At 45.5% G+C, this 18,666-nt stretch overlaps 2 protein-coding genes across 8 annotated transcripts in view; one reads left to right on the forward strand and one right to left on the reverse strand.

The window, feature by feature from the left end:
- Positions 1-10,403, forward strand: arl6ip4 (ARF like GTPase 6 interacting protein 4). Its single transcript, XM_088935532.1, has 6 exons — positions 1-289; positions 1,003-1,215; positions 1,364-1,711; positions 2,917-3,034; positions 4,307-4,376; positions 5,409-10,403. Exons 2-6 carry the CDS (start codon positions 1,035-1,037, stop codon positions 5,463-5,465), a joined length of 774 nt encoding a protein of 257 aa, XP_088791658.1. The 5' UTR covers positions 1-289; positions 1,003-1,034; the 3' UTR covers positions 5,466-10,403.
- pitpnm2 (phosphatidylinositol transfer protein, membrane-associated 2) overlaps positions 5,896-18,666 on the reverse strand; it is a 103,998-nt gene continuing 91,227 nt past the window's right edge. For 6 of the 7 annotated variants that reach the window (XM_088935522.1, XM_088935524.1, XM_088935525.1 and 3 more), the window contains 9 exons: positions 18,236-18,466; positions 16,249-16,397; positions 15,560-15,676; positions 14,956-15,072; positions 14,258-14,406; positions 13,737-13,886; positions 12,603-12,786; positions 12,052-12,180; positions 5,896-11,474 (listed from right to left, as the gene is read on the reverse strand). In XM_088935522.1, the coding sequence (XP_088791648.1) occupies positions 11,127-11,474; positions 12,052-12,180; positions 12,603-12,786; positions 13,737-13,886; positions 14,258-14,406; positions 14,956-15,072; positions 15,560-15,676; positions 16,249-16,397; positions 18,236-18,466 (1,574 nt within the window). In that variant the 3' untranslated portion in view covers positions 5,896-11,126. The remainder of the gene's footprint in view (positions 11,475-12,051; positions 12,181-12,602; positions 12,787-13,736; positions 13,887-14,257; positions 14,407-14,955; positions 15,073-15,559; positions 15,677-16,248; positions 16,398-18,235; positions 18,467-18,666) is intronic. The other variant, XM_088935526.1, reaches the window with a different exon arrangement.

The following is an 18,666-nucleotide window of genomic DNA, read 5'->3' on the forward strand; positions in this document are numbered from 1 at the left end:
GCCGTTGCACATATTGTTTGGGGTATAAAAACATGATGGAACAGTAGTCTTAGATCCGGCGTTAACAAATCCACCTACAAATTAATTAAAATATACTTAGCTGTCTTCCAAAGCATATTTACATATTCTATTTAGAGTAAAGCTAAATGTATAACTAGTTAATGCATTTTACAGATTTAATTGAAACTAGTAAACGCATAAAAGGAACTTACCTTTTTGAAGCGGCTTACTAAATGTGTTGGGAGACCGAGTGTCAACAGGAGTGAAGTACTTAAGTAGTGGTTAAAGGGTAAGTAAGAAATTTCATTTCTTTTTATTCCAACTGAATCTGCTGCCAAATTCTGTCCGGAGCGAGAATATGGCCTTCTGCCACTTGCGCATGCGTGCGGACTGCATCGGGACAACTAATTGACGTGGCGTCGCCCGTACAGGGAATTGTGTACCATTAATTGCTTTTCATCTTATTATCGGTGACGAAAAACAGCTATTTTTAATTATGAGCAGGAAATATCATTATGGATATGTGACATTACCTATCGGTTTATACTTTACCCTCTCTAAAAATAATATATTTGGTATCATTACAAAATAGGAGGGTGACCTTATACCAGGTTTAACAACTGGGGATAGTTCCGTATCTGTCAGTTTCAGGTATGCATTTAGATGTTAAAACGTGTGCAATTCCGGGACCTTTACTGCTCCATCTGGTGATCTTTTCCTTTAACAGAATGTCATTTGCCTGGCGGGTAGAATGATTACATTGATTCTTACTAAACGGCTTGGAGACTTGCAGTCTCACCCTTCAAAGCTGCCTGCTTACGAACCTTTATCGACGGCACAAGCGAATGTGTAATAATGCGATCACAATCTCGATCATCCTGGCCTGTAGAGGGCGTATTCTCGTTGCTGTTTAATCGCCTGTTAGGAGATTCCCCTAGACTGACGTGGACCCGGAGCTGTGCTGCCTGCCAGGAACAGATTCAGCTCTTTATATTCCTCCAGGCATCTTGGGCTGGACCGGGCTGCACAGCCCAATGGATCGCAGCCGGTCCCGGGACCAGTCCTTGGGGAGGAGTGAGAGCAGGCATGCCCGGGAGAAAAAAGAAGCGAAGAAGAAACGACAGAGGAGCTCTTCCTCCTCCTCCTCCTCCTCCAGCAGCAGTACGAGCCCTTCTCCTAAAAGGAAAAGCAGGCACCCCTCCAGCAAGAAGCCAGGTCTGACCCCCACCCCCCCTGTCACACATTACTTCATCCCCTCTGGGAAAAATAGACGTGCTGACCAAAGACTCAAGTTTTAACTCACATCCATTTCCAGATGGATGTGAGTTAAAATGAAAGCATGATGTGTGTTCTGGCTTGGCAGATGACAAAAGAGACAAGACGAAAGCCAAGAGGAAGAGAAGCTCCTTTTCTTCCTCCTCTTCCTCATCTGGTTCGTCTTCCTCTTCCTCGGCGGAGTCAAGTGACAGTGAGGCCAAGAGGAAGAGGAAGGCCAAGCGTCGGCTGAAGAAGATCAAAGCCAGGGAGAAGAAGGAGAAAAGGAAGGAGAAAAAGAAGCAAAAGAAAATGAAGAAGAAAATGAAGAAGCTGAAGAAGAGAATGGAGAAAGCAGAGAAGGCTGCTGTTCCTCAGACTCCTGCCCTGCTAGTGGACAAGCCTCCCACCACACTGGAGACATGGCAGAGTGAAGCATCAGTGGAGCACGGGCCAGGTGAGCAGAGTTAGAACTGAGGTGAGCAGGGTCAGATGGCTCAGGCCAGGTGAGGAGAGGTAGAACTGAGGTGAGCAGGGTCAGATGGCTCAGGCCAGGTGAGCAGAGGTAGAACTGAGGTGAGCAGGGTCAGATGGCTCAGGCCAGGTGAGCAGGGTCAGGTGAGCAGGATCAGATGGCTCAGGTGAGCACAAGCCAGGTGAGCAGGGTCAGGTGAGCACAAGCCAGGTGAGCAGGGTCAGATGGCTCAGGCCAGGTGAGCAGGGTCAGATGGCTCAGGCCAGGTGAGCAGGGTCAGATGGCTCAGGTGAGCACAAGCCAGGTGAGCAGGGTCAGGTGAGCACAAGCCAGGTGAGCAGGGTCAGATGGCTCAGGCCAGGTGAGCAGAGGTAGAACTGAGGTGAGCAGGGTCAGATGGCTCAGGCCAGGTGAGCAGGGTCAGGTGAGCAGGATCAGATGGCTCAGGTGAGCACAAGCCAGGTGAGCAGGGTCAGGTGAGCACAAGCCAGGTGAGCAGGGTCAGATGGCTCAGGCCAGGTGAGCAGGGTCAGATGGCTCAGGTGAGCACAAGCCAGGTGAGCAGGGTCAGGTGAGCACAAGCCAGGTGAGCAGGGTCAGATGGCTCAGGCCAGGTGAGCAAGGTCGGTTGGCTCAGGCCAGGTGAGTAGGGCCAGAGGCAGCAGGAAGGTTCAGTGTCTTGTCATCTATAGCAATACCTCTGAATAGAAAGTAGTTCTTGAGAGTTCGGTGACATCAACAAGCATCGTCCCAGTGTAACAAGACAGCTTTGACTTATATTGTCCCAGAAAAAAAAGTAATTCAGATCCTTCAGAAATGTGGGGAAACAAACTCATGGTGTCTCCAGTATTTATAATGTTACACTTTAGTGTTACACTAGTGTCTGTAGAAAGCTTTTTAGATCTGTTTTATGCAGTTCTAGATTTAATTTCACATGTAATATTAAGACATGAAAATCTTGAACTGTAAAGGAGTTGAAGAGTCAGAAGTAAGAACTGATTATTGTACTTTGAAACTAATTACTCTGATTTATAATGGTTTCCGAGATATTGTATCTTTGCAAGCATCCAAAGATAAAGGCATAGCCTTTAATATGTTAATATTTGCATAGTCAGTTTCTGTGTGCACAGCAGATAAAGTGGACTGTAGCCTTTTGCAGTGCTGTCACAGCCTTGTCTCTCTCACAGTGATGACAGATGAGCAGAAGGCACGAATTGCCACTAAGAGGCCCATGACCAAGGAGGAGTGGGATGCCAAGCAGAGTGTCATCCGCAGGGTTGTGGATCCGGAGACGGGCAGGACAAGGTACAGGACTGGTTCAGAGACATTCCCTCCGGACAATTGGGTTGTTTTCATGTGCCAGGAAAGCACTGCAGTATAATCACTTTCTCTTTCCGTTTGACTACTACATTTTTGCCAGAGAAGCCGCCTCCAGACCTGGCATTCTTCCTGTCAGCATCTCTCTGCTGGGAATTGACTTAATGGGAAGGAGTTTGTTTTCAAATCTTTAAATCAAGAGGTCATTCTCGCATCTTTCTGACATCATCACCCAGCTTCTATCAGACCTTGTTTTCTCCACTCCCTGTTCTCCCTCCTCTGTCAACCTGTCCATCTCTGTGCCTCTCGGCTCCTCCACTCTCTCCCCCTCCTCCTTTGTCTAGAACCCCAGAGCCAGCCTCGACCCCTTCCTCTCCCTTGTTCCCAGCCCATCTCTGCTCTTCTTACTGAGCGATAGCCATAGCTCTGACCCTTCCCCACCGACTTCTAGTCCAGGCCCCAGTGCTCTCCCGGAGAGCTTGATTCAGCTCTCAGGATTGCCGCGCTCACCTGCTTTCTCGTGACACTTGCCCGCTGGCTTCCTGTAGCTGGACACATCCAGGTCGACACACTCATTTACAGCTCTCGCTGCCTTCACCACTCGTCCCGTCTGTTCCCCACCCCCAGGGCTCCTTCAGTCTCATCCCTGGCTCTACTGGAGCAGAATAAAAACCCATTGAAATCAGAACTGCTCAGTCTTCAACCACCTTTCAACACCTCCCTAAGACTCCTCCTATTAGCCAGCACCTGTGATGTGTCTCACACTGTCCTTCAAGAGATACTTCACTCCGCTCGATGACACCTCTTTACTGCAGTCATTCCTGACCTACGCATATCCTGCTGTTCGATTGACATCTTTTTCACTCTGCACTGCGTTCTGCACACCTAAGATAGATAGATAATACTTTATTAATCCCGTAGGGAAATTGATGAACCCCTGCCTGCCTCTTTTTTTTGTCATTTTATTTTTTTACTGAATTTAATTGATATCTTTTTGTATTTACTTTATAAATTGTGCTGTACAGTGGCCAGGATTTTGGCATCTGTTTTGCAAGTTTATAATGACAAATAATAATGCACTGTTGGACGTGTTTTGAGCACTATTCGTGTTCATGCCTGGTTTACAGCAAACAGTAGCTGCCACAGATGCGAGTACTACGCGTCTTGCTGTGAAGGGTTTTTGAAATGTGGGCTTAGTTGCTGACCTAGGCCAGTGTTTAAATATTTTTTTCCCAACGAAACTCTTTTGTTTGGTCACAGGCTTGTGAGGGGAGAGGGAGAAATACTGGAAGAAATTGTCAGCAAGGAGAGACACAAAGAGATCAATAAGGTAACCGAATGAAACTCGTGACAAATTCTTCTGTTCACAGTCATGTCCACAGACCGCTCCAAGTGTGTATGTTAGGAGTATGCGTAGTTCGTGGTAAGTGTCAAACTACACATATTTGACACTCCTTATAGCTCCTTTGCATGCTTTTTCTAGGTTTCTTACTGTATTCCCTCAGTTATCTGGCTGTATTGCCCTTGGAAATTAACATTTAAATCACTCATGAGTTCTACACTCGTAGCTTTGATTTCTAGGCCAAACTAAGTCTCTGGTTCACTAAGTAAGCTGGTTCTAAGCTTTTTATGAATGCCTTAATCTAATCCAGTGTCTCACTTGGACAGACATCAACAGGTAATTGTTAGAAATAAAAAGCAAATCCTATTTTTGATAAATCAGGGTTTTTGTATTACTCCAAGGCTGCAGTATGTTCTCCGTGAATTGTTCTGTTTCCGAGTAATAAACTTTGACAGTTGTGAGTGAAAGATGCACCGGAATTGCTATTCTAGTATTGTCAAGTTGATAATGAATACATCACAGTTCCTGCAGCATCAGCCCTGTATAAGGCAAGAGAGCAGCAGATGTGTCAGTTAGAAGTACATGTGCACATTTTCCCAGACTACCTTTCAACGCCTGTTCGGCACTCATCCGGTCAGACAGCGGCTGTGGTCTCTCGGCTCTGACCTGTATTTGTCAGTGTGTGCTTGACTGAGGCTGGCAGTGTGGTTTGCCTGTTGCTCCTCCTCACTGTAGACATGGTCAGGCCACCAGGCTACCTTCCTTGCTGCTTGGTGTCCACACTGCCTGCATGCTGGTTCGTTGTGCCTGGGGCAGCTGTAGTCTTGCTCTTCCTGCTGGTGCCAGACTTAATTTTCACCTTATAAGCATTTTATGTGTGCGTGAGTGTTAAATGCTTTTTATACATGTCTGGCACATCATCTTGGTTAGCTAGCTTATTGTCTGCTAGAAAATAATAATATTAGGAAGGAAAATGACAAGGGCAGGACACTAAAGTAGATGCCTTCTGTGTTTTCACAGCAAGCGAACATGGGTGACGGGCTGTCCTTCCAGAAGAGGTTGGGGATGAATCGATAAAGTTCTGCCCTTTCCTCATTAACAGTCCTCCTCTCTCTGGCCTCCTGTGAGCAGAGCCTAGCCTAGCTGTGTGGGAGGAGTCCTTCCCTGGACATGGTAAAACCTTGCTCATGGTTTTGGTATGGGTTCCCACAGAATCAGGAGCCAATATATTCACCTTCCAATTGTGAGCCTCACTCTACATGCTAAGTAACACCTCTCTACATCCCTTTCAACCATCAAAGACTTATTTTCCTGGAGACCTCTGGCCCATCTTGCAGCTTGACCCTAAAATCATCTCCAGCATAAAAAAGTCCAACTTGACTGGTATTTTATTCATGCTTAATGATCTGAGGTCCTCACATGTACAAGACCAATTTTTATTTCCTTGCAGATGGGAATTTTTAGTACTTTACAAAGATAAATAAATTAGCAGGGAAAAAAACCTCTATGATGTGTGAATCATTTTAACCTTTTAATATTTATTTATACACTGTACATAGAACACAAGTAAAGAATAAAATAGCTGTCCAATTTTTTTTAATCCACATTACATACAATGATACTGTACACAAAGCACACCCAGGCATTAGAACATTGCACTAACAGCCAGGAAAGAAGAAATATGCAGGTGTGAAGTGTTACACAGTAGATTAAAACATTATCTTAACACACTTATTTTGAAATCAATACAGTAAAATAAAAAAAAACTGTTAAGCAGCAGATTGAATTTGGAAACATTTATTTCTCAGTGTTGATGTTACAATTGGTATGCAGTCATCCTTCATATCTAGGAAAATCTTAAGTATTTTTATTGTGTTAACCTACGCCCATATTTGACAATTCCATATAAATAAAATATAATAAACATACAAAAGTTTCCGTTAAATTCATCAATATATTCATGGAGATAAAACAATGAAAGGAAACATAAGGCTTCTGATTTACTGCAGCAAAGCTAACTAGTAGAGCTATTGATATTGAACAATAATTGGAACGGAGTACTTACCACTCAGGAGACCTGCTGGTTAAGAAGTACTGTTTACAGCATAAAATGGACACTGCTTTTTTTGTGAGCTATATCAAGTCAAATAACTAAAAATTCTTCTATATCTGGTCGTGTGGTGTGAACTTCAGTGATTGGTACAGATTCACAATGTGGACAAAACTGCTTTCCCCTGCTGATGGTGACCATGTGGTGTATTATCTATCAGGACCCTGTACATACGATTAATTCGATCGGACTGATTTAAATGGAAAAAAAAAAAAGGTCTGTAATATTTGCAAGACTATAGACCTAGTAAAATATAAACCTTTAAAAATATTTTTTCTTATTATAAAATGTTTTAGTAGTAAAGGGACAGTAGTAAATATTTCAAAACATCTTCGCCCAGGATATCTGAAAGACGCGAAACGCTCAGTAAGTATGTTTGTCCTGCTTTGCCGGCTTCTTCTCAGATTAAGAACAGCAAAGGGAAAAATCTGCTTCAGCTGGCCTACTGCAGAACATTTCTAGGGTCCTCTGCGACTTGCCTATTTAATACTTTCTGCAGTCTGCAATATCTTATGCCATCTCTGGTACAGGCATAGTAAAGTCTCCTAAGGCAACTTGACCAAGAGCATTTTTTTGTATGTTTGTTGCAGTGCATCCCCACACTGTATTTCAGAAGAAAGTTCTTACAGGTCCCACTGAACCACATAGGCAGAATCCATGCTGAATGCTTCAGGGTTTTTGCAGCAAAGTCGCTTGTGAGTTTCTCATACAATCTGATCCCGGGAAGTTTCAAACAATGGCACACCAGTGAGAGCCCAGTGCTGTGGCAGGCTAACATGCTTCCTGCTGTGTGTGCTGTGCCAAAGAGACAGCGCTCGGTCTCCTGTGCAGTGAGTGGAGTGGCTTCTGCTTTTCAGTGATCTGATGGGGACAAAAATTAAAACGGCGAGCCGAGAAAAAGAGCTCAAATTTGAAATGAGATGACACAAAAGGAAACGTGGCATTAGTGGACTGTGTAGATAACCAAGATAAATTAGCATCAAGTAATATCAGCGTGTGCTCACCCATTTGTTGAATTTTGTGCCCTAGTTTACCAACAATGACTAAAATACTTCTGCACATTGTAGACTGCCCTTGGTACTATATTTACCCGTCAATAGTTTGGCAGCAAGATCTGTTGGCTCCATTCTGATGGCTGTTGGCAACCACTTTACACCATCCCCACCCTCTGCAGGGGGTGATTTCCTGAAGATAAAGCCGGAAACGGGCCTCTCTTTGCTGTGTAGATCGAAGCTACATGGTACAAAAAGTCACCCCCCCACAAGGTAAAACCCCCTTACTGCACTTAGAATATGCAGGATAAGTCATTTCTTTTTCACAAAAGTACTATTGTTTCTTCTTTTAAACAACTTTTAGGAAAACATGTAGATATTGCTTGGCTCCCAGACAAGCTCACCCATTACTTAGCATGTCTATTCACAGATGTATAGATCTCTTCACTGTTGGATTCTGACTTAACGGATAAGATGCTATTTTATCTACTTGTAATAAAGGGTACAATTTTATTGTGTGTATGCTATAGTACTACTTATTGGTAATTGAAAAAGGCTATTACTGTATATGGTGCTATGGGTTTATCAAAGGGGTTACACACTCACTACCCAAAATATGAGGAATGAACAGACTCTCTCGGCATTAGACAATGCATGATTAACTTGTAAAGCGTGAGACAGACTGCTATCACCTTCCTGCCATTCATTCGCACTGACAATGGCTCTTGACACAACTGAAGTGCTTGGAGACAGGCCTGCATGAAGAATGGGCTGTGACAGAGCAGCAGAAATCTCAAGACCTTCTGAGGTGTGTGACAAGGTCTCTTTAGATCGCAGGTCAGCATTGGTGCTGTAGTATTGCTACATGCAGAGGCTAAATATGTTATCCGGGAGGTGGGTGTTCCTAATATTTTGGCCAGTGAGTGTAGACCCAGTACACATGGTACACTGATTGTCAATGCACATGACGTTCTTTTTCTGTTTCTCAGCTATGAAGAGTGATAATATTGCACTTATACACACTGACAAGATACATTATTCTTGGTCCATTAAAATAACTTTTATACATCTGAAACAGAAAAGGCTACATTTTTAAATATAATAAAACCTGAAGGATCCATCACCTTTTATATCTACATAAATAAATAACTTTCAACTGTATAGACCTACTTTTCATAACATTTACAGAATCTTTACACTATCTACACATTTAGTTTTCAAAGAGCTTGCAATTTTGTTATTTACCATCCTCCTATGCTCATATTCAGTTGCCTTCTACAGTTATGGTTTGGTTTTAGGCCATATCTAAATTTTCCAGAATAATTACTGTAATAATATAATGCCACACATGTTCAGAAAGAACACATTATTACCAATTCCAGTGTTTTGCAAAATCACAGATTGTAACAAAAATATAATACTGTACAAGGCAAATCATTCTAACTTTTAAAGCACAAAATTATACTGGAATTTTTCTTGTAACTTCATTGTAAAAAAAAATCACAGTTCCAAAATACTCTCACAATTGCTAACTGTTAATAATAAAACACCCCTGACATGTCTGCACATTTCATATAGATGACAAGATTTATATGAGATCATAATTTCAATTCTGGGGGGAAATCTGATCCCAGAATTTATTAACAGATTGGATTATAGCTAATCCATTTTTAAAACGTCTGTAGAACTAAATCACGTAACTATAATGAAAAATAGAAGTCCAGAGCTCTGGCCTGGCTGTAATATAATGGAAAGCTTGGATATGGCCCCTTCCATACTTAATCACTCATATGTACTGCCTTTTTGGCACGTTACCTTTTTTTTATATCCTGAAAGTTAAGAAAGTATACACGCACGCACACACACATCCGGGATAGGCAATAAATAATAGCTATCATGCACTACAGATAACAACATGTAGCCACATGAGATGGTAACAAGATCTCCATTCTAAAGTTAGTGCAAAAACAATGAGGTTATACAGTTGAGCTACTACAGCTTTAAAAAAGATTTGGCTGTTTTGTTGATTTTGAGTGACTGCTGATACAGTTTGCCCCCAGGACATTCCGCTAGAGAACGTGGAGGTGTGAGTGGAGCTGTGGAGAGGTATGGATCTTTTATGAAGGTCAAGGTGAAGCCCAGGTGTGCTTTCCTGCAGAGTGATTCATTTAAAACCCGCATGATCACCTCTGCCAGTCAGGCAAACCTCGAACCAGTTAGCCCTCTCTAAATGCACTGATTTTACCAAAGCTCACCACTTCCTCTGCATGTCTAAGGCATGCACGCAATTAAATGTTCTCCTTTACTAAAAGATGAAAAGTGGAATTTATGCTGTGCAAGTGTACGTTGCACAAGAAGATCTACAGTAACATAGCCTGTCAGAAGCTCTTAAAGTTTCAGAGTTCCTTTGAAAAGACAAAATGTTACGGAACTTGTTTTGCATCATTAAAGCCCCTTCTGATAAGAAGCAGTAGTCATTTTTTTTCCCCACATTTGCCCAGACCATCATAGTTTCAGCTATGTTCAGACTAAATCATTCCAGAATATCGTGGGACAGTCTATTTGACGAGCAATGTTCGGTTTTAATCCTAGCTATCTCTAAAACAATCTCTCTTGAATCGGACACCTAAGAAAGTGATCTCTTCCAAACTGCTTCTGCGCTCCAGGCAAATGAGGACTGGTGTGCTTCAGGAGGGTTTAAAGGGTCAATGCAAGTGTGACACAGACTCTTGGAGAGACTGAAGGACACACTACTAGAGGTATTGCAAGCAGTTTCCAGAGACAAAGACATTCTCAAAAACTGACAAGTTATTTTTGAAAAAAGTGAAAGGTGTTACTTTTCTTAATGCAATAAAGATCCCTTGCTGCACACCACCCCTGCTTTATTTTTTAATATTGTTAGTGTAAACCATTTTTTTTGATCTCACACAGGAAGGAAATGTGTTGGGTTAAGGCCTCTGGTGACCTGCAGGCCGTGCTAAAAAATGTGTTCTGTAGATCTGTAACATATGCATTGAGAGATTCATTATTGCCTAGTACTACTCTACAGCAAGATTCTAAAGAAGCACCACTGGTCTTTAATATGTATACAAGTGAATTCTCCCGCACTGAATTTCAAGTAACCATCAGAAAAGATCCACACCGGCTGCACACAAACAACACCCCAAACTGACCTTTCTTAACATACTGCGAAGGTGAAGGAGGCACGTATTTACATGTAAAGAGTCTCTCTGAAACCTGGATAAGAAAAGATGCAGAACTTAGCACATTCCTGATCAAATGACGTTTCATCCAAAAGCATACTCTTCTTTCCCGTGGTTCTCTTTCCCCCCATTTTAAGTCACGAGAGCTAATGTTCCTCACAGGAACACCAAGCACTGGTTTAAGGCCTGCATTTTTTTTTTTGTGATGCTCAAAGCACAACTTCTCTGTATCTTCGACGCCTTTCCTTTGTTGATGCTGTTTCTGTTTTTTTTAAAAAAAACTGTAGCACCGTATTTGCTTCTGATCCTCCCCACCCCCCGTCCCGGATGTGTCCCCCGAAACTGACTTGCCAAGTCCTGCTCCTCGCTCTCCCCCCCCACTTTGCTCCCGTCCCAAGTCCCTTTGCCGCCGAAAGTCCTCTCCCGGCTCGGCCTATTTCTGACCCAGCGCTCCGGCTTCCAGTTTGGTGCTGCTGCTCCGGCCCCAGCACCCCGCCGCGATGCTCATGCTTCTTTGGCTGCGCTCGATGCGCTCGCGCTCCCTCTCGCTGTCGGACTGGCTCTGTGTCCGCTCGGGCTTGGCGTGGGCGGGGGTGGGGCTGCTGCCGGGCTGGGAGGAGATGGTGCGCAGCAGGTGGTTGCGCTTCCTCAGGAAGTCGGTGTTGCCGCCCAGCCCGAAGCTGCCCTTGCGCAGCACCATGCGCGTGCTGGTCTTGGCGGGGCGCGAGCGGTGGCTGTACTCCAGCTGGGACAGGTGGGTGGCGTAGCCGTCCGTGATGAACTGCGGCACAAGAGACACAGCCAAGAGGGGTGGGTCGGGTTGGGAAGAACAGGGAAGAACGGGGGTCTAGTTAATGAAGAACGACCAACACCTCTGAGGCACGTGGGATAATCAGGAAACCGGCCTCATCTACTGCCCGGTATGCCTAAATGCCTAAAATCTTTTAGTGTAGACTAGTTTCGCTGACTGGAACACCAGCTGAGACAGTTTTCAAAGCAGAAAAATAAAAATTCAAGTCGTCGGCCGCTAGTGATTCTGGAAATTCTGTGAACCACGTTGCGAGAGGAGATACATGTTGGCGTCGCGCTTGTGGGACCTAGATTATGGCCTGCAGAAAGACTGGGAATCTACACCAGACTGATGAGCTGACATCAGGCAGGCTTTGTGGCCAGCGCTCTGTGCACAGCTTCAAAACTCCACATTTCTGTGAATTGAGAACCACGCGATGTGGGCATCCATGTGGTGGTAAGGAGTAAGATTTAGCGGTTAGTGATTTAATCCCGCCTCTTTTGCCGTTCACACACAGACACGGTTACGGCATGAAAAACTCCGAACTCCTGCTGCAGAAGATTCCTACCTGACACTGATGCTGCATCTTTTTGGTGGGTCGGCCAACAATGTAAATCTGAGAAGGCGACAATCCAATGGATGTGTACACCGAAATATCCTTTGTGGATCCATATGCAGCATAGATCTTCATATAAGACTAACAGGCAAAAGGAGAAAAAAGATAAGATTTAAGAATTATGAGCTTTGTGTTAACTGTAAAGCATTATTATTTTCCTGTCTGTTCCAACCCATTTGCCCCACAATGTCAGTCAATCTGTAAAAAAAAATTAAAATGACAGTTTGCTGCAACACTTAATTTCCATATTTTTAATAAAGGATAAATGCAGACCTACTCCTTTCATGGGATCTGAATTTGATCCCACTGCGTAGAGACATGAACTACAACCATGAGGACAGAAATGCTCCCTAGAGGGTACAGCAGACACAGTGATTCTGTCAGTATCAGAACAGTATCAGAGTTGTTAGGATTAAACTTTGTCAGATCAGCTTCCTGGATCTAGGAGAGGGCTTGGTTACTGATTAACTAGAACAGCAAGACACCCTGGGTGCCGCTCTCACCTCGGTGATGAGTGACTTGAGGAAGTTGGCCTTGTGGCGCAGGGGGTCGTGGACCAGCCCATCACAGAAGGACACAATGCCATGGGGGAAGTTGTGCTGCGACAGCCAGGCCACCACTCTCTGCTTCTGCATGTCGGGCCGCCCCGTCACGTAGATGATCAGGTAGCCCAGATCCTGCCAGTGCCTACCAGACAGCGACAGGCGCACACGTTCAGTTGTGCTCGCCTGACCAACTACTTGCTAGTACAGCAGAACAGCTGAAGAAGAGGACTCATGGGATCTACAGGTGGAGCAGTGGCACTGTGGCACAGGATCTGCGCCTGTGTCTGGAGGATTGCCGGTTCAAATCCCGCGGCCGGCAGAGGAATCCTACTCCGTTGGGCCCCTGAGCAAGGCCCTTAACCCCAACTGCTCCAGGGGTGCCCTATGAATGGCTGACCCTCCGCTCTGACCCCAAGCTTCTCTCTCCCTGTCTGTGTGTCTCATGGAGAGCAAGCTGGGGTATGCAAAAAGTCAAATTCCTAATGCAAGAAATTCTATATGGCCAATAAAATGATCTTATCTTACTGATCCTAGCTCCTCCTGGTATATGTAGAAGTGGTAAGCAAGAATATTGCAATATTACAATATTATTGTTTTAAGACTCGGCTTTCCAAAGATTCCTGCACCCGAGTGGGGTGAACGAGGACCGGCAGACACACCCCTTGCTGGTACCCATCAGGAGGGGCAGCGCCCCTGCAGAGCTGAGGCATCACTCCAAGCCCACAGGTGGCTGGCAAGTTGCAAGCATCGCTGCAGCAGCTCCAGCAAGCACCCTGCTCACCATGTGCCCTGACCAGGAATCAAGTGACATGGCGCTACAAAATTACGGCAGCGACATCTGGGCCACTGAGCTCCTCTGACGCCGGGGGCAAGCACCTGTCCTGGCCGCAGTGGCTCAGAAGGCCCAAGCTGCACCATCACTTAAATCATCTTCTTCCCAGACATGCTCCAAATCCTACACCTGCACATTTTTGTCCTTTTGGTAATGAAATTGAGTCCCGCGTTTGGAGGTTGTTACTGCTCGCAGTGACAGCTCTCCGCTCTGCCCTCAGGAGTATTTCTGGGAGGTGCTGGTCCGACTGGAGCTCCTACCTGACAACATCCACGGCTCCTGCCCTGACTTTGGGGTCGCTGCCCATGATGGAGACGCTGGCGGCGAAGGAGCCATCGATGCTGAACACCACAAACTCCGTCCCCTTGGGCAGGACAGTCAGGTAGCTGTCCGCGTATGTATGGTCACCCCTGCGTGAAGGAGAGCAGAGCTTAGAGCTTCCTGCAGTGGTCATCGCGTCCTCATCAGGACCACAGTGATTAAGAAAGGAAGTCATCAATCCTGTCTCGCACACTGGCCTCGTTCAACCCCAAACTCACCTGAGGCCACCCCCTTGTATTTAACTATTACATTTCCACCACACGGTATCTGAAACAAAAAACAGGACCACCTGGACCCTGACATCTGGGCTTACAACTGTTTGTGTCTCTGCTTTTCACAGCTGTGGCTTCCATTTCAGAAGGTCAAGTAACTTCCCGAGTCGTGGCTTTGGTGTTTTGTGGGGGCACACTGCTTTGTCTCCTGTGCTAGACGGACCTCAATGGGGCCCCAAACCCCGTACCTGACCACCATTTTGATGGGGTACACGCCAATGCCCAGGCGCTTGCTCTCTGGGATGACGTAGGAGATGCGGCCGCTGCTGTTCGTCAGCTCGGTGTCGAAGTAGACCCACTCCCCAGTCGGGGGCTGAGTCATGATGTGAATGTCCACCTGAAAGACAGCACGAAAGCGGTTATACCCAACGAGTGACAAGAGCCTGAAATCCCGTCCTCTTTTCAAGACCAGCGTGGATCGTCACGGCATTTGCTTTTAGCCCTCTGAGACCCTCTCCGCATAGCGGGATGTGACTTTTCTGGTCATGTTCCCCCACGCTTACCACTAGTACCCCTCTGTGGGTCAAAGCATACACTAGTTTCTGCCTACGCACTGCTGCATCCTCCACACGCAGTTAAACAGAACTCAACTTATAATCCCCAGCAGGAAAGTCAACGGCAGTCCTTCTTCTCAGATTGGTCACTGCACACCATAAAAGAGCTGTTTATGACCTCAGATCTCCAAGACTGAGAACAAAAAGCAATGTTTCTCTTTACAAACACGGAGCGAGGTGGAATAAGCAGGTTGTGCCGGTAAGATGACCTGCGAGTGGCGTCTTTCTAGTTACATTAGACAATTTCTTGAGGGGGGCAGAGCCCTCTAGGGCGCCCGAGCTCCCCAGACGTTTTCTCCACCCTCCCCGGTGCCCTCTGAGGACGGCCTTACCTTCTCCCCGGTGAGCGTGACCATGTCCAGGGGGCCGTACATGAACCTGCCGGTCACCACCTGCTGCCCGTCCTCCGTGAATACTGCGTCGTTCACTCGGTGATTCGCCGTCACGTTCTGCGTACAGACAGAAACACGCGAGCGCTCTTTAGACCGGCTGGCAGAGAGGCCCTTTCTGACTCACACACAAACTTCAAAGTGGCGCAACAGCGCTGTTAACCTAACCAAAGAAATGATTGAAATCTCAAAGTGGAAGATTTTCTGTGTTGAATTGTGAATGTGGGTCTTAGGCACCTGAAACAGGATGGCCTGGCTCACGTCTGACCCCAGTCTGGGGACGTGCTTAGTGTAGTACCTGATGTACAACCTGATGGTTCTTCTGTCCATTTAGAAGCTAAAGTAATTATCAAAAGGAAAAATAAATCAAAAAAGCTAGCTGAACCTCCCAGTGTTCTGCTCAATAGAGCAGATCGGGTAGCTTTTTTTAATAAGGGGTCGCTATTCTATATGGGAAAGATAAGTCCTAGAAACTAGCATGTGAAAGTACTTTCGACAGTCCACTCTGTTAAGTGTTAGGACACTTAAAGGGTCGGGGAATGTTTACCCTGATTTTAACGTGAGTCCTCTTCCTCAGCCACTTTTCTCGAGGTTTGGAGGGGCTGAACACTGACACCTCCTTCCCGTCCAGTTCCAGGATACTGGAGTTCTCATGCCTCATCACCTGCAGGCCATCATCAATGCACAGGTATCAGTACCTCATGGAGCTGAGCCCCAAATCGCTAGCCATGCCTGCCCTCCACCCAGTCCTGCACACTTGAGCACGGCATTAAAATCAACATGCAGACCTTTATGAATACCCTTTTTTTGTTCGGCACATACTGTACCCGGAGACAGACATAGATTAACAGCCATGTGAAACTATTCACAGCAACAAAAACTACTCGCTGGGACTTCTCCTCGATAGGAAAAGAAAAATGAGCATCCTCCTAACTGTATCATCACACCGCCCAAGGGAAGAAGCAAAATTATATATTAAGGCCCATAAATACTACAATACACCCCCCTTTTACAAATTACAAAAACAAAATGTTTGGTTAAGGTTAAGGTTTGTGTTGCATTAAGTTACCCAGAACAGATTATTTATGGGGTATAACACGTATTCAAATTTCAAGTGTTTTGACCAAACTCTCTGGGACTCTCCTCAGGAATGGACACGCTTGCTGAAGTGCTAGCACTTGGTCTATGAGAGAGTAGTGCTGCGAATGCCCCCCCCCCCCCCCAGAACAATCCTACCTGTCTGAGCAGAAAGGACACCACGTCTGTGGACTCCCAGTAGCTGGCGTGGAAGAGGTGTGGCAGTGCTACAGTGGGGAATGCAGTCAGCGCGTCCGGGCAGTACAGGGCCAAATCAATCCTCTTTGTTCCCCACCAGCGCGCCGCAACTGCCAGGACAGAAATCCACATCAGCACTGCTTTTCAGAGCGGCCAGATGCCAAACACCTGCTACTGCCGCCCGAGATACGGGGCCTCTCACAATCCGTTCACAATACTGAGAGGCAGTGTATTTTTTCACAAGGTTACTCTTTCCAACAATGTCACTTAAGCATTTGCTTGACAAGGCTCCTGTGTAGTCAGTAAAGCAGATCATGAACCCCTCATTTTTTTCAAAATCCTTGGTTGATGTGGGGGTCCTCCCCCCATACCAGAACAGAAAAGCAGAGGGCCAGTTTTAACTCTTGTTAGGGTATGTTTGGCAGTAACATCAACCCTCAGTGGAAGAAAGAAGCACCTACAGTACTACAGATCAAGAGGCATTCTCGTAGCACGACTAAGTAATAGTGACTGTAAGTTTTTTCCTTAGAGTAGAAGCTTGCGCCAGTAAAAAAAAAAGGCAAGAAATTAAAAAAGAACTCAGTGGAGCAGGCGGTGTCAGCAGGGCAGACATTCCAAAGACATTAGAGCCATGATCTCCCTCTATCTGACTCTCGGATGAACTCTGCACCTCCCACTGTCCCTCAGCAACATCTAGGCCTGAGAACTATCTTCCTAAAAAGTAGGCTCAAACAATTCTCACTTGTGAATGTAAGGAATCGGGGGAAAAATCCTTGCATGGATGTTATTTTATCATCTGCATTTTTAAAAAGTAATAAAAAAAACCATTTGTATTTAATAATGTAATTTAGATGTTCAGATATTCCCTGTGTCTGCTTTGCCTTGAAAGGTTCCAGGACTGAAAGATAATAAACATTCAGCTCAAACATACGCTAAACTGTTTTCATCTCAGGGCATTTGTTAAAAAATCACACGCCCTCCAGTAATAGCTAAGAATGATGTAGTCGTTGTTTTACTTCTTATGTTCTTATATTCTTGATCTGTTTTGCATGTCTGCTTCCTTTAGATTACAGACACACAAGCTTGCTATACTAAGAACTCTTACACCAGGCGCTTCGCCTGTTCATTTTCTGCTTTACTGTGGAACTTGCAAGCAGGGGCATTTCATCTGAGCTTTCACCCTGTCCAGCTGTAGTGCTACGAGTGCTGGGGAGCAATGCGCTGTAATACCACCGATCGTCTGTAAAGTGAAGTCAGTCTAATGCTGAGTTAACACCAGGCGGCTACGACAAGAGTGGCCCAAGCTGGACTGGAGCATCTTGGAGTTTTAAGTGCTCAATAGATCAGATGATTGACTAGCTTCAAATGGTCATAATCTTTTGTTCCAGTTGTCTAGTGTCTTGATGATTTAAGAAACCCTGGAGAACCTACAGAGTCATGGCTCTTCAGTACTCTCAAGGCCTTTGCATCCGGGAGGCCAAAGTGACACTCTGACTGGGCCACCTGGCCATGGTGAGCCTCACAAGCCTCACCAGCCAAATCCCTGGACACTAGCTTCCCTATCGGTACTCCCCATGAGCCCGTGTCTGAGGTATGTCCTTCCTCCTCAATTTCCAGGTTGACGTGCTACATTTCATCCTAAAACCTCCAGCTCGTGGAGTGGGCGCGAAACCCCAGCCCACAGTGGGTGTCTCGCCCCCGGGAAACGCCCCTGCCGAGTGTGGACTTGACTGGACAGCAGTGCCGGGACAGGGTTCGATTTTTGGAGGGGATAGGCAGAGCAGTGATTTGCAGAGGGTACGAGACACTAAAGAAGTTTGAAGAGGAGGGGGAAGGGAGTGGGAGGCTGATTCTGCAGGAGAGAAGTGCTAATGCAGTGGTGGTGGCTATCGCTCCGAAGGCTGTGACAGGAAGTGATGTCAATGTTGGCTTCCCCCCTCCAGAATACCTTGCTCAATATCCAGTGGCGGGATCAGCGAAATCGTGCCAGGACTGCGGACAGGCCCCAAGGAACTGCTCTTCTCTACGTGATTCGAGCAGTCGGGGCCTCTGCCTCTGTCTGCCTGTGACTTTCTATGGGACTTGGGAGAAGGGCTTCTTAGAAAGGACTTATTGTAGGGGAGAGCGAGTTGGGATAAAAGGCTTAGTTTTTTGGAATGGTTAAGTTGGCATGCTTGTGCTAAGAAAACAAAAACAAAAAACAAAAAAAAATTAATAAACATGAAAAAATAAACACATTAGTAACACTAGGAATAAATCCTTCCTTTGTAGAAAGGAAAAGGGAGCAGCCACAGTGATTTTAAGTGGTCAAACTGTGACAACGATAACAGCCTCAGAATTTTACTTTTCTTTTGCACAATTTTTAGGCTATTGAACTTT

The sequence above is a fragment of the Atractosteus spatula genome, chromosome 17 (genome assembly GCF_055471065.1).
Source record: "Atractosteus spatula isolate fAtrSpa1 chromosome 17, fAtrSpa1.hap1, whole genome shotgun sequence".
Taxonomy (NCBI): Eukaryota; Metazoa; Chordata; class Actinopteri; order Semionotiformes; family Lepisosteidae; genus Atractosteus; species Atractosteus spatula.